The sequence below is a fragment of the Centroberyx affinis genome, unplaced genomic scaffold (assembly GCF_046629955.1).
Source record: "Centroberyx affinis isolate AG114_WGS23_722 - 3 ecotype Tasmania unplaced genomic scaffold, CSIRO-AGI_Caff_v1 ptg005197l_1, whole genome shotgun sequence".
NCBI lineage: Eukaryota > Metazoa > Chordata > Actinopteri > Beryciformes > Berycidae > Centroberyx > Centroberyx affinis.
This window is the reverse complement of record NW_027282586.1, coordinates 37,854-52,281: the sequence shown is the minus strand read 5'-3', so window position 1 is coordinate 52,281 and position 14,428 is coordinate 37,854. Positions and strand designations below refer to the sequence as shown.

General features: G+C 42.8%; 2 protein-coding genes across 3 annotated transcripts; one reads left to right on the top strand and one right to left on the bottom strand.

Annotated features, from left to right (window-relative positions):
- The first annotated feature begins 238 nt into the window (after positions 1-238).
- layna (layilin a) lies at positions 239-3,659 on the top strand. Its single transcript, XM_071546302.1, has 8 exons — positions 239-314; positions 462-482; positions 762-1,059; positions 1,549-1,706; positions 1,820-1,864; positions 1,999-2,061; positions 2,201-2,297; positions 2,948-3,659. The coding sequence occupies exons 1-8, from the start codon at positions 239-241 to the stop codon at positions 3,657-3,659; spliced, it is 1,470 nt and encodes a 489-aa protein (XP_071402403.1).
- A 1,119-nt stretch (positions 3,660-4,778) lies between these two features.
- alg9 (ALG9 alpha-1,2-mannosyltransferase) lies at positions 4,779-13,909 on the bottom strand. Of its 2 annotated transcripts, none has more exons than XM_071546294.1 (15): positions 13,764-13,909; positions 12,413-12,548; positions 12,169-12,303; positions 11,982-12,052; positions 11,715-11,803; positions 10,577-10,712; positions 10,388-10,475; positions 9,261-9,366; positions 8,834-8,956; positions 7,667-7,821; positions 7,406-7,535; positions 7,140-7,287; positions 6,455-6,584; positions 6,205-6,335; positions 4,779-5,572 (listed from the first exon to the last, which is right to left on the bottom strand). In XM_071546294.1, the coding sequence occupies exons 1-15, from the start codon at positions 13,901-13,903 to the stop codon at positions 5,449-5,451; spliced, it is 1,842 nt and encodes a 613-aa protein (XP_071402395.1). In that variant the 5' UTR covers positions 13,904-13,909; the 3' UTR covers positions 4,779-5,448. The 2 variants fall into 2 exon arrangements, with proteins under 2 accessions (XP_071402395.1, XP_071402396.1); XM_071546295.1 differs by having other exon boundaries at positions 7,406-7,532.
- Between the last annotated feature and the right edge of the window lie 519 nt (positions 13,910-14,428).

Here is a 14,428-nt window from a genome sequence, read left to right as displayed (position 1 = left end):
CCACGCGCAGATAAAATAGGAGATTTGCCTCTAAACCATTTCTCCAGGTTTCTCTTTGAATTTCAACCTTTTTTTTTTAAACAACATTTTGTTACACCTGTAGATACAGATCACCTCTTGAGCGTCTGGTAGTTTAGTTGGTTTAACCTGAACCCCACTAGAGAACAGATGAATGGATGGAGCGATGAAAAGATGAACTGAAATACCAGAGACAATGAAGCGACGGCAAATGAAAGAGATGGACCTACTAACAATCCTCTGCCACCTGCTGCTTTTGTGTTTTGTTCCATCTACAGCCACTAGCCTCATTACAGGTGAGTAACAAGCCAACACACACAGGTACACACAAACATGAACACACACACACACAAACACTTGATTCACTTGTGTGTACCTCTGTTTGATTTCCTTATGGTGTGTCTACCTGACTCTCCTCTACGCTGGGTGTGTGTTTACTGAAGCGGATATATTCGAAGCGAGAGGTAAGGCTACACACTCTTTCAAAAACACTGTGTCTGGTGAACATGCTCCAGAACTGACTCCATCTCTGTACTTGCGGAGAACATGTAAAGAATTCCCATGATTCTCCCAGTAAAGCTCAAGGCACAGTCACTGCGATTTCTGGCATTCAAGGCTGTAATGTGGACTTATTGAGCTGATACTTGTGATATTACAAGGGAAGACATTGAGAAAGCTGTCAGTGGACACATCCGGCGAATGTGAATGTGTGTGTGTGTGTGTGTGTGTGTGTGTGTGTGCAGGTCAACGTGTGTGTAGGATTGGCAAAGGGAGACCGTGCTACAAGCTGGCCTATTTCTCTGAGCCAAGGCGGCGGCTGAACTTCGGGGAGGCGGAGCTCGCCTGCCGACGGGACGGAGGGGAGCTGCTGAGCATGGAGTCCACGTCCGAGCAGAAAATCATCGAGCAGCTCGTCACGGAGCTCCGCCCATCTGATGGAGACTTCTGGATCGGCCTCCGCCGTAACCATGGAGACCACGACAGCAGCACTGATTGCTCCTCACAGTACTACTGGGTGGACGGCAGCAAGTCCACATTCAGGTGAGCTGACTGTCTAGTGCAGTGGGTTCTCAAGCTGGGGGTCGGGACCCTCCAGGGGGTCGCAAGATAATTTTGGGGGAGGTCACGAGATGATTTATGGGATAGGAAAAACACGTTTCTGTTCTATACAAATGTATTATCATGTGTAATTTTTCAGATTTTTCTCAAATTTTTGCTTTTTTTCTTGTGAAATACTAAATAGTTTTGAATGTTTTGCTTCTTTGTAAGGGGTCACGAGCCAAAATGTAGGAGAACTACTGGTGTAGTGGGACGAGGGTAAAACTCAGGGCAGGATGTGTATTACGCCTAAAACACTGAGAATTTTAGAGTGGTGACTGCAATTCAATAATATTGGCCCTGTATATTGAGCAATGTGTCCAAGAAGGGACACAGCGGAGGGGCTAGAATCACTGATATATATGTGTGTGTGTATGTGTGTGTGTGTGTGTGTGTGTTTGTGTGTGTGTGTGTGTGTGTGTGTGTGTGTAGGAACTGGCACTGGGATGAGCCATCCTGCGGGTATGAGGTGTGTGTGGTGATGTATCACCAGCCGTCCGCTCCCCCCGGTCTGGGCGGACTCTACATGTTCCAGTGGAACGACGACAACTGCGAAACCAAGAACAACTTCATCTGCAAATACACTGCAGGTACCGCACACACAGTTTCAATGCTCTTTTCACTAAAAATTTCCTGGAGGTTTGTTTTTATTTTTTAGAACGTTGTACATTTGATGCTTGTGTGATGTATGATTTCTTTGCAGAGAAGCCGCTGGACCCTTCCCCTTCTCCCAACTCCACCCAGACAGGTAGAGAGTTTGCAGTATGATTGATTAAACAATGGTATAGCACATGATTGAGTAGATATTTCAGATAGTTTGACAATGACTGCACATAATACGCAGTGAGAGAATCTGAACATCACTGATTCCTTTGATTACAGATGCCCTACCTACATCTGTGCTACCAAGGAATCCAACGGACCACAGCCAGGACAGAAGCACAGGTCGGCTGGCCAAAATCTACATTTACAAACCTCTTCTGAAAAGGAGGAGAGTATATACTCACTGATCTAATGCTGTCTCATCCAACTGACAACATTACAGTCACTAAATCCAGATCTCTGCTGTGTGTCTGTCTTTTAGCTCTAAATTTGATTTACATCATCCTTCCCACCATACCCCTGCTACTGCTGTTACTCACAGTGACTGGAGTCTGCTGCTTCAAAATGCTTGCCAGACGGTGAGGATCCAAAAGAAAGGCAGCAAGCAAGCTATCAAAAACTTCAACTGAAGCTAAGGATTTACAGCAATCACCTATTGAATATTTCCTGCTGCAACCTGTACAATTAGTGATCTGCTGTAATTCAAACAATAATGTGGTCATCACTGTGTAGGTTACAAATCTTCTCTCCATGGCTAAGGGTACAATTCAGAGTTGAAAACTTGAGGCCTACTTACTATTATCGTCACTATAATTGCTATGAACCAGCCAGTTTGCTTATTCATAGGACTATCCATAACCTATGGCCTACAAGAGACAACATTATTTGGTTTATTCTAACATAGACTTACGATTGATTGTGTTATTCTTCTAAATCCAAATTATGAACATTTTGGAATATGCCTCTGTTAGGGAAACCCCAAAATAAAATATGTACTTAAAAGGTCAGATAAGAGGTATTTTAAAACGACATTTATAATGTTATCACTAGCAAAAGCAACTATAAATGTATCCCTTCATATGGCATCAAAATCTCTAATCTTTAAATGGAGCAAATGGAGCAACACGTAAATATATATATCTACTCTAGTTTCAATCTAATGTATTCTTTGGTGACGTTTGAGCAGTCTTACTATTTATGTTTCTGTGCGTTTGTGTGTGTGTGATAGGAACAGGAAAGAGCAGAAATCAGAAGTGTGTCAGACAGAGTCGGGCCTCTGTCCCAGCCCGACTTCAACCGACGTCTACAACGTAATCCGCTCCCAGAAGGACGACGACCTGGCCGCCACGCGCCCGCACACCAAAAACACCTCCTTCTTATGCTCCTCCCCGGACACACCGACCGGCGACTATGACAATCTGGGCGGTCGGGACACGGAGAGCGGCTTCGTGACGCTCGCCAGCACGGAGAGCTGCTTCCTCAACTTTGACCTCCACGACCTCAGCCTCGGGCGCCGTGGCACCCGCGACTTCTACGACACCAGCCTGGGTCGCTCAGGGAAGAGGGACTTGTACGACAGCAGTCTCGGTCGCAGCGGGCACCGAGAGCTGTACGACAGGAGTCTGGGCCGTCGTACGACAAAGAGCGAGCACTACGGCAGCAGTAGCTACGGCGACCATGAGATGTACGAGGGCAGTCTGGGAGGAAGGAGCGACCTCTACGACCCCAGACTGGCGTCCAGAGGCCACACAGTGAAGGCCGACCTCTATCAGACATACATCACCAACGGTAAGGAGGACACTTACCAAACCAGCCTGGGGTCCTACGCAAGCCGCGCATCCTACCAGGCAAACATGGATTGCTATAGAAACGCCCTGAGTCTCGACGGTGGCAGGAGATACTTCAATGAAGAAGACTGGGTCAGCAGAGATAACTACTGATCCGCCACACAGCCCCTATATTGCGTGTACGATAGTGTATGTGTGGTTGTGGATGGGGAGAGAATGGTTAAAAATAAAAGCAAACGAGTGTGGAAGAGAAGAGCTCCTTTAGATCAGATTAACAAAAAGCTGCAGTAGAGAGGGAGGAAGCCCCTAGTGAGACCAATAAAGTCTAAGTCAAAACCATTAGGTCCTGATGGAGCAGTGTAATTCAATTTTTAAAATGAATCCCTCGGGGTAAGGACTACACTATGTATTCGGAACAAGGTGAGTTTGAATCCAAGTCGAGACCTTTGCCGCATGTCATCTCCCTCTTCCTCCCCACAATGCAATAGTGTCAAAATTTAAAGAGGAGATACAGTAAATATAATTTCTAGATAAAAATAAAATGATCATCTTCTCTAAAGTAACTGCACGGAGTGTCTTAGATTTAACTATGAATGTGTGTGTGTGTGTGTGTGTGTGTGTGTGTGTGGCAGCCTGTTTGCATGGCCTGGTTATGCTGCCTTTGCCTGGTGGGATCACTGTGAGGTCTTGGACCCTTACTTACCTTGCTGTGCCTGAAGATGCCATTTTTCTAGTCAACCTGATTTTTACCTGAAATGAACAGGCTACCTCGAATAGATTATGACACACTGGTTTAATACCACTTGATATGGGAGCAAAAACAACAAAAAACTGTTCATTTTCTGTGCACTGCAGGTGTTTTGACATGGCCTTAAGTTGTAAGTTGTCCAGAAATAGTTGAAGTTCATTGATCCCCTTCTTCCCTCATTAACCAATCGCCTTCACTCTGTTCAAAGACCCAGCAGAAGGTTCGCAAGTGGAAAGGGACAATGAATTCAGCTTGAGTGCCTGCAGCCCGACCACAGCAATGGCATGATATCAAAGAGAATGAGAAAGTATAGTATCATAATTATTATTTATTCAGAATGTATAATGCCTTGTTCCATTGACATCTCTCCTGTAAGTGAGAGTGGTTTGTATGTTTGTTACATAAGGAAATCTCCAATAAAAAGGGATGGAAATGAAGACTAATCTGTCAGTGTGTGGTGGAGAAATTTGTCAGATTGTCCCGCCTCAGTGAAAAAAGACAGGATTGTATTCACAGTTCATCATGTTTTTATTAACATTTCAAGTTAAATTAGTCATGCACCCACACTTTCAATCATCTCCACCATTCATTCCCAACAGAGTGCACAATAAGATACCATTCAAGTACAGGCGAATGAACACTAGATTTCTTTACCTAATCAACCACAAAAATGTCCATCCGGGCCACATTTTTAAGTTTAGTATGAAAAGAAAAACCCTCTCATCACTCTTTTATAGGCCTATGGGCTAAATATGGTCAAAATCTTGTAGTGTGCATCCACCCTAAGACATTCATTCTACACACAAACGCACACACACACACAGACACACACACAAGAATAATTGATAAAATGTTTACTATACAGGTCCTGCTAATACCTGACGAGCACACCTGCGTACACACAACTTTCCTGCATACACTTTCTCTTCTCTCGCACACACTCTCTCTCTCGCTCTCTCACACACACACACACACACACTAGCCCAGAGGCAGACATGATGTCCTTAAAGGGTCTGATATCTTCAACCGTTTCATGATGAGACAAATACTTAAAAAACACATGCACACACACATTCACACACGCACGCACGCAGGCTCACGCGCACACACAGGAAATACAAGATGTTTTGAAGGGAAGTGATGGATTTTCTGTTCTCAAGACTCAGAACTTAAGGTCAGGTTGGGGGTTAAAGGTCAGGCATGGGTCCGCTTACGAGGCTGCTTTTGTCGCCGTGGTTTCAGGATGACGTAGCGGGTGTAGCTCGTATGCTGGTCCGACAGAAATGGAATGAAGAACGCTCTGAAGAGAGGAGACGACCTGAGAGAGAAACAAGTTCCATGAAAAACTGAATAAGCTTGTATATGTAGAAAATAAAGATGAAATTATCCATTTCATGACCGATTGTGGTAGTTACATCTGTTTTTCCAAACTGCTGCTACAGTGCATCTAGGCCTACATGCAGGGATGAACATGTTTACACCAAAGTTTTCACAAATCTTTGGCTAATACCACTAATTTTTTCTATGATTTAGGACAGTTCATCTTCTATAGAGGAGCTCTTTGAGAAAGTGTTAACAAATAGTGAACATGCCCTAGATCATAGAAATATCATATAATATTTCATATAATATCTCATGTCCCTTTTCAGGTCCAGTCATGAAAACATGTGTATCTCCTGATGTGAAACAAGTTGGTAATGGGGCATGGAAGAAATTATTAACTTTTGGTGAAAATCCAACATGTGGAACTGGAATATATTGACAATTGCATAGCGTTGGCGGAGGTATGCGCTCTACTGAGTGCCATCTAGTTTTGTCTTGTTATGCACACTAATGCAAGGCCCTCCAAAACCTTTTTTCTTTTCAAATTCACACATTTTCAAGGATATTAAAGGTCTTTGGGAGCCCTGTATTTACATTTATGTGTTAATTATGCATTTGAGAAAATACCTGGACGCTTGAAGGAAAGGTTTATAGGCGATGACGTTCCAGTCTTCTTTGTTGGCAGAATAGCGCGGTTCAAGAGGCGTCTCATTATCTGCTTCTAGGTCTACTAAGTAGTGGCACTGCCGTAAATCCACCTGCAGCACATCCACAGAGTAAACATCCGGAAATTAAAGTGACACTGCTATAAACTACAGCATCCATGCATCCATCATTATCAAAGATAACCAATGAGCCAGATGTCTGAGTGACTCACATATCTTGTTGGCTCTTCCAGGTTCTGGTCGTTCATATTGGCTGGGATGAGCTGAGTAGCAAATGGGCTAGAGGCGTACGCCTGAGGCAGCTGCCCTTTGAACTCTGACTGGATGAACTGCAGCTGCCAGCTGGAGATGAGGAAGAGTTTCTATCAGCAAGTGACAGTGCACAATCCAACATAAACAGACAACACAGATACCCGCAGACCTACACCAGTCACACTAACTGTACCAAGTACACTTTTCTATTTGTCATGACATCGAGATGTTTGTAATCGTTTATACAGCAAAGTTGAGAACCTCATCCAAAAGAATAGAGAGACCGCATCAAGATCCTGCAAATTTTTCAGGGTAAATTTCCAGACTTTTTCCAGACCTAAATCTCTTGACTGGATTTGAAGATTTGAATGATGCATCCTGATATTAGCTGGATAATGACAGTCAACTAAGCTATATCACTCTATAGCAGAAGATCATTGACAACAAATATCATTACATGTGAAATGACAGTGGGTCTGTGATTAAAGAAAATGTTTCATGCTTTTCCAGACATTTTGTCCAAGTCTCACACTTTTCCAGACCTGGAAATGACAAAATGCGTTTTCCATACTTTTCCAGACCTGGAAATGACAAAATGCGTTTTCCATACTTTTCCAGACCTGTGTAGGAACCCTGGATACTGACTTGTTTGGCAGGAGGAAGCTGCTAGGGAAGCGGTACCACTCTTTGCCCACACACACACTAACAGTCCTGCCTTCAGGGACCGAGTGGAGAGTGGGATCCTTGGCGATGCGGTGAAACTCTGGGTACAGGTCCAGAGGGGCGTGGTAGCCTGCAGACACAGAGAAAACACATCTCATCCCATTGCTGCGGCTGGAACTGTCACTTCTACTATAATGCCTTGCATTGCTAGTGAGTAGAATCGTGTCTGTGTGTGTATATACACACACCTTTGAACAGGGCAACAGAGCGAGATAATGACAGCACTGTGAAGACCAGCAGTGAGCTTAGGGCCAACCAGTTGGAGGAGACGGTGTAGTGCTCCAAACGGTACCGCTGGAACAGAAAGTGGTAGCACTTCTGCAGGAAAGGAAATGAATCACACACAAGACTGTAAAAACTGAGATAATATGTAAAGTCGTAAAACAAAATCAAACCCACCAACATAGGTAACCGTTTTGGTTTCAAGGATGGTAAATGGCAAAACATACCTGTAGGGAAGAGAGCGCTACTGCGCCGCTGAGGCAGATGAGAGGGTAGATGGGAAAGAGAAATCGTTCTTCTTTATGAGGCCTGGTGAAGAAAACCAACATCCACAGGTACATGGGGGACAGAGTCAACCAGTATGGACGGCCCAGGTTCTGCACTGCAGAGAGACACGCGTACACAAGCACATGAAGTCACGGGAAGAGCCGCTTCTAGAATTAACACTTCAACGAATCAACACTTCACACACATCTGTTGATAGATTAAACTAGGGCTGAACGATTTTGAAAAAATATCTAATTGCGATTATTTTGACTGATATTGCAATTGTGAAATTATTTGTGATATTAGAGGGAATGATAAGTTTTACATCATTATTCTCATTTTCATTGAAAAAGGTATTAAAATTATTATGGTGTGATTTTTGCGGGGATCTGTACCAAGCAAAGATGTTTTCTTAAGTCTGTAGAATATCATGTGTAGGCCAGGACATCTCTGCAGCATGACAATATTTAATTTAAAATGGTATTTTGACACACATTTCGCCTTTAACAAATATTGCGCCTCCTGCGATTTGAAAATTGCAGTAGGCCATATTGCGATTTCGATAAAATTTCGATTAATTGTTCAGCCCTAGATTAAACTTCTTTTTTTGTTTGTTGATGCCATATTTATGCCAATTCCAGAGGGGATTTGGGTGTAGGATACGCTGATATTCCATGAAAACGATGGCTGATGCAAAAAATGTAGATCATACAATGCGCCCATCTTTTCACTCCACTATTGACCGACCGAAAACATGTTATAATAGTTTCATAATGGTAGTATTTGTGGTGATGTGTGCTCTTACTGTATATGGACCAACTACAAATTTATCCTTTCGAGTCTGAATCCATATCATCACCTATGGAAAATATATATTAATTCCATCATGTCAGCATTCACTCTGCTTCCTGGAATTGCATCTGGCTTACGCTGATCATGTAAGTTTACCCCACAAAACAATGGGGTGTGAGTATCTGATTCTGTCATTACTATTTCACTTCACACATGTGAATATGGAGCTGCATTGCTGAGTGGACTGCAGTTTTGGGCAGTGGCAACATTTAGACATTTCCTAGTGGTGGTGTAGGAAAAGACAACGCATGCATGCTCGCGCACACTGTCCTCACCATTGAACCTGTGTAATAGTGTCTCCATCAGGGCGGTGAGTGGCAGAGAGAACAGTGCCAGAGCAAACACCAGGTTGAAGTTCAGGAACCCATTTAAAAAGTAGAAATGCCAAGGCTCTGTGCCTGCAAATTCAACAACACAGAGACATGAAAAACAACAAAACAGTACAGCTGAACTGAAGTAGTATAACTTAATTACTTAAATGGAAAAATATACTCGTGTACTGGTAGATAACATAAATCTATCATGTTCAATGCATTCTAGGAGTTATTTTGTGATGAAGTGTTTTAATTGACCTTTTTTGGTGTAACCACTTTCCCTCAACCTGCCTTGTCTATTTCTACTTCAGTTAGTGATTTTCTATGTTTCCCAGAATGACTTTATTACATTTTGGCACAGTTGGAACAGTTGGCAAAAAAAACTTACCATAAAGATCTGGGCCATGTGGTGTGAAGACATTGTACAGTAGGATATTGAGTGGAGCAATGACCAGTTTGCCATAAAAGAAAGAGTCCACCAACACCAAGGGTACCTGGGGAAAACAGGATAAACACAGAGGTATGGGTACAGATGTGGGTATATATAGACCCGTTTCTTGTTAGTAAACACTGGGTGGTGCACATGTAACCCTGGGGCAGGAAAGTTGCATCTTGGTGTTATTGTTTTACCTTCATTTTTGCAAAGACATGTTAAATTTAGCAAGTTTGAATACTCTTTATGTTAGCAGTAGTACCTGACAGCAACTACAATACAGTAACTCACTGTCTATCTAGTTAACTCACTGTTTTGTCTGTCATTTTGCTTAGATACTTACAAAGATAGAGATACAGATGTTTAGTTTTGCAACTGTCACGTTATCAGGCTTGCCGAGGTTGGCTTGACTACTGGCCATTTTACATTTTATGGTAACATTAGCGAACTGCCACATGGACGACGGTCCTATTTGGAAACACAAGATTTATATTGCATCCTTTCTTGTGTTTCGCAGTGAGCTGACTGTTGTTACTAATTGAAAATTGGGTTTGGCAAGATGAAAGTAAGGGAACAAGACATACTATGCGCTTATTCTCATAGATCGCATTACACCCACAGAAACTGCAGGCAAACTGCCAATCTATCTGGTCGCTTAATGACTCAGCTGATCACTTACTGTCCAGTTTGGTCTAATTAGTACAAATTGGGCATTTGTAAAACTTGTAAGGTTGGGGTGCAAGAGGGACTGGAGCAGTATAATACAGAAATTCTGGTGTGCAATAATAATAATATTAAGCAAGGTGTAATTTTGGGAAGCAAGGTGAAATACGCCTAAATGTAAAATGACACTAAGACAGTGAGCATAAGGAAAATAAATCAACATACTAATATAATTTATTTGTAGGGCATATATGATGAAAAAACAGAGTTTTTGAATATTTGACTGTATTCCTGCTTTGGCAGTTGAAGCTCCCAACCCAAGTCTGATGTTGCAGAGAAACCTGTCTATATGCACATTTGAATTTTTCCACTAATAAATAACAAAGGTCAAGTGTTTATATGCATTTGAGTATTCTCACCAGTAGCAGCAGTAGAGCAACAGCTGACCAGGTGATAAAACTTTTCCACTGCCTCTTTAACACCAGCAGGTCGAAGGCAATCGGAATCCTATCAACATCAAGGCACAGGAAATAGCAGTAATAAGTCATTTTTGACTCAGTTGTTTGGCAAAGTTATTGCCACCAAAAAGACATTTTATTTCATTTTACCCAATCAGAGCAGAGAACGGCCATCCAACAATGGCACCGGCAGCCACGCCCATAATGGCCAACGGCGGCGAGTCCTGGAACCAGCCGGTCATGGCAACCAGTGTGGTATACATACAGAAAGAGGAGGGCAGGAATGCTGGGGAGAAAGAGGGAGAGAGGAGGAAGGAGGATGAATCGCATAAAGAATTAACTGTAAATAGGAATCTCTCACAGAAACATGCTACGATCTCAACATGTCATGTCTTTATGCAGTAGAGCCTTCTCTCCAACCCTCTCCAGACTGGAGGTACCTTGGGTGAATTAGGGTGTTTCCACATATAGTTTTTTTTTAAAGGAACGGAACTCAGCTGCATATGAACTCAGTCCTCTTTGTGTTCACCATGTAAGTGGACTTACAAGAGGACTCAGCTCTCTTTTCAATGGGAATCAATTGGACCACAAAACAGACCACAAAACTGACCACAAAACGGAACAAAACGGACCGGTGGTCTGAATTCGGTTCCTTTTAGAGAGTCTGTGTTCATTTGGCGTGTTCACATATGCACAAACAATTGCTGAGTCATTGGACTGAGTCCACTTGAGAGGCTGAAACGGACCAATGTGCTGATTCAAAAGACAGGGTTAGACTGAGAATAATAAGTTCAGTTGTAAATAAGGCTCAATTGAAGTTCGGCACTGTTCACATGGGACATTTGGTATTGGTCAAATTCATGGATAAGTATGTGTAGAAACCACCTAGGTTGCATTGTTGTGGGAGGGTCTCGAAATCTTTTGAGGCAGTCAAATTTCATTGGCTGATGAAGTCCGCTAGCAGGTGACATTTCAAATGTTCAACTAGTTTCACCTTTTGATGGATTGGGTGATATTTTCACAGACCTTGCTCCGTCAATCCATACCATCAGTTAACACATAGGTCCCATTTAGATATTGTCAGTTCTTTGATGTATTACAATTGCTCATGTGACCGGAGCCTTTGACTACAGGTGTCAGAGAGGGCTGAGAGCGAGGCTGTGTGACAGGTAGACGATATCCAAGTCATACAACAAAGGGAACAAAACATAATAAAAGGGTGACAGGAGGGGAAAGAGAGACGACACAGGGACAGAAATGGATAACTAACTGAATAAAACCGACCAACCTGCAGACGAGCAGAACATTCCAGTGCTCAAGACAAGGAACGCCAACATCAGCCGGCCCACATGCAGACCAAACTTCTTACACACCGCCCTGCGTCACACACAACAAACACACCAGGCAGTTAAATCCCTGAACATAGCAATCATCAGACCAAATAAATATGCCTCACCATCGATATGAATTCATAAGAATTAAAAAAAAAAAAAAAAAAAAATCTGGACACATTCTTTGGTACACCCACTCGCACTGAAGAGGAGGGTAGACTCACTTGTAGAAATAGAGTTCACAGACGCAGCAGAAGAAAGCAAGGACACATCGTACAAAGTAGAACACCAACACCTGCAACACAATCATAACATGATCCTTAACGGGCCTGAAATTACTGCAAATTTTCCAGTTCAATGCTGTACTGGTTATCGCGTGTATTCATGTGTGACATGTGTGAGCGCCGTTACCTTGTTGGTCTGTAGTACATGGGCATGCAAACAAGCAGGCAGAGCATGTAACCATAGGTAAGCGTACGATCTGATGGCGTATAACGGAGAATATTCCCATGTTTGCAACCCTGTGCCATACAGGAGGTAGTGCATCTGTCAAAAATGACATTACATCAGAGATATGAATAGAGAAAGAAGGAAAACAAATAAATGGGAGGCATACTGCACTTGAGGATTTTTCGATGGATAAGTAACTACTTACAGGCTCCCAGTAGTTGAAGGTCTCATCGCAGTCTGAGATGTTGCTTAGCAATGCGGCACAGAAACGTGCGGAGAGGAGGCATTTAAATGCTGTTGAACCTTCTGGGGCCCATACCTGCCCTCCTCGACTTACTGACCTATTAAAAAAACAAAACACACACAAATATACACTTGCCAAGAGAAAAAAAAAACATTAAAAACTATTGGGGAATCATTTTTTTCCCCCTGAGTTTGGAAAAACATGACAGTCATATGAAGCCTGTGCATGGCAGGTTATTGAAAAAATAATAGCTATCAATGATATACCCATTTATATTGATGCATCAAAAAGGTATTCTAGGTATTCTTTGGGATTCTTCGAATCTCAAGTCCATTCTACAAAAATTGAAGCTTTGCAAGCTTTGTAGCATAATTGTGTTTATAAAGAGTCTAGTGTCAGAGACAGCATTGATGCTCAGAGTGCCAATTTAAGGTATATAGTTAGTCACATAGATACATCCCATTGCCAAGAAACATATGAATAAATTTTTGTCACTTTGTTGCTAGGTGCTGGGAGCTTTGATCCCCTAAAAAAAAAACCCTAATAAATCATCATATATAATCAGGGGTGGCGCTAGGCCACTTTTCTTTACTTCCTCTATTGATGACCCTTTAAATAAATCTGCATGTGTGGACAATTTTGCACTTGCTCAGAGTGAAAAACATAAGTCATGATCTAGTAGGCTGGTAATGTGTCATTAATGTTTACAGTAACATTGATAACCTATACGGCCCTAATGGCTGTTGATGTTTGCTCATGTTACACACCCATGAGGATTAGTGAGCTCAGTCGCAACGAGATTAGACGTAGAGGTTTCTACGTTTTGTTATGACACGTCATCAACAACCTGTCAAATTGTCTTTTTTAGACTCCAGCATCAGTAGAATACCAACCACCAATCTAAAATAAAACATCTTTGCTGTGCTGAGTTTGACCCACTTTCCTCGGGTCATGACAGGTAAACTGAAGTAGGGTATCTTAATCTGGTAGTGGACAGCTAGGGAAGAATGAATGAATCAAAACAAGTAATGTTGAACTGCCATAAACATAGACGATTCAACTAGTGATTTAGGCGCAAACACAGCAAATAGCCACTACATTTCAAACTAGTGTAAACGCATGGTCTGTTGAGTTATTTAGTTAGTTGACCTATCAATCGATGTGATCGTGCTGCCATGAACGTAACTTGCTCTACGTGTTAACGATAGGTAGCTAGCTAGCTTCCCCGGTGCGGCTGTCAGTTATCAGACGGGGGATGGAGGTTGCAGCACCGGGGAGTGTAACGTTAACGTTACTCCTGGCTGATACTCACTCTTGCCGGGCCTCTGGACTTTTACTGTCATCTCCGCCTTTTTCCTCTTTCGCTGGTCGAGCTTCGGCGGGGATGTTCACGTTGTTTGCATCTTGTCTGCTGCCTCGCCTGGTTCGCTGCCGAAGCCCCTTCGCCGCCATGTTTACCATTAGCTGCTCCGAATCAGACTTCGTTCATTTCCGCCGCTGTCCGTGATGTAGCTGGGTTAATGACAGCTAGGGCCGCAGCCTGTCGCTAAAAACTCACTTCGGAGTAAAAACTGGTCTAGGAGTAAAACCTCCCAGCTTCACAACGTGACACGGGGTGGCAGTGGAGCACAGACAACTGTTTCAACTTCCCTTTCTATATTATTTAACATAATACAATGTCCTCTCTCTCTCTCTCTCTCTCTCTCTCTCTCTCTCTCTCTCTGTGTCTCTCTCTCACTCACACACACACACACACACACAGGGCACAGCTTTTATCTTTTTCATTTTCAACCACTATAACCTTTCAGAGGACTGAGGAGCTGTAACATCCACAAACTGCCTGGTGCACAGTAACTCCTACAACACTTATCTGAACTGGTTAGATTACTGATGAAAATGAAGGGGGAACAATGGTTTATTTGCATGCCATGTGCATAGAGCTTGTCCCAGACAAAGGTGGAAAGTAACTCAGTACAT

Coding starts and splice junctions, on each gene's coding strand:
- layna (XM_071546302.1), top strand. CDS start 239: ATGGACCTACTAACAATCCTCTGCCACCTGCTGCTTTTGTGTTTTGTT. Junction 315..461: donor AGCCACTAGCCTCATTACAG/GTGAGTAACAAG, acceptor TGTTTACTGAAG/CGGATATATTCGAAGCGAGA. Junction 1,865..1,998: donor TCCCAACTCCACCCAGACAG/GTAGAGAGTTTG, acceptor CTTTGATTACAG/ATGCCCTACCTACATCTGTG.
- alg9 (XM_071546294.1), bottom strand. CDS start 13,903: ATGGCGGCGAAGGGGCTTCGGCAGCGAACCAGGCGAGGCAGCAGACAA. Junction 11,804..11,981: donor TGTGAACTCTATTTCTACAA/GTGAGTCTACCC, acceptor TGTGTGACGCAG/GGCGGTGTGTAAGAAGTTTG. Junction 10,476..10,576: donor CCGTTCTCTGCTCTGATTGG/GTAAAATGAAAT, acceptor TGATGTTGATAG/GATTCCGATTGCCTTCGACC.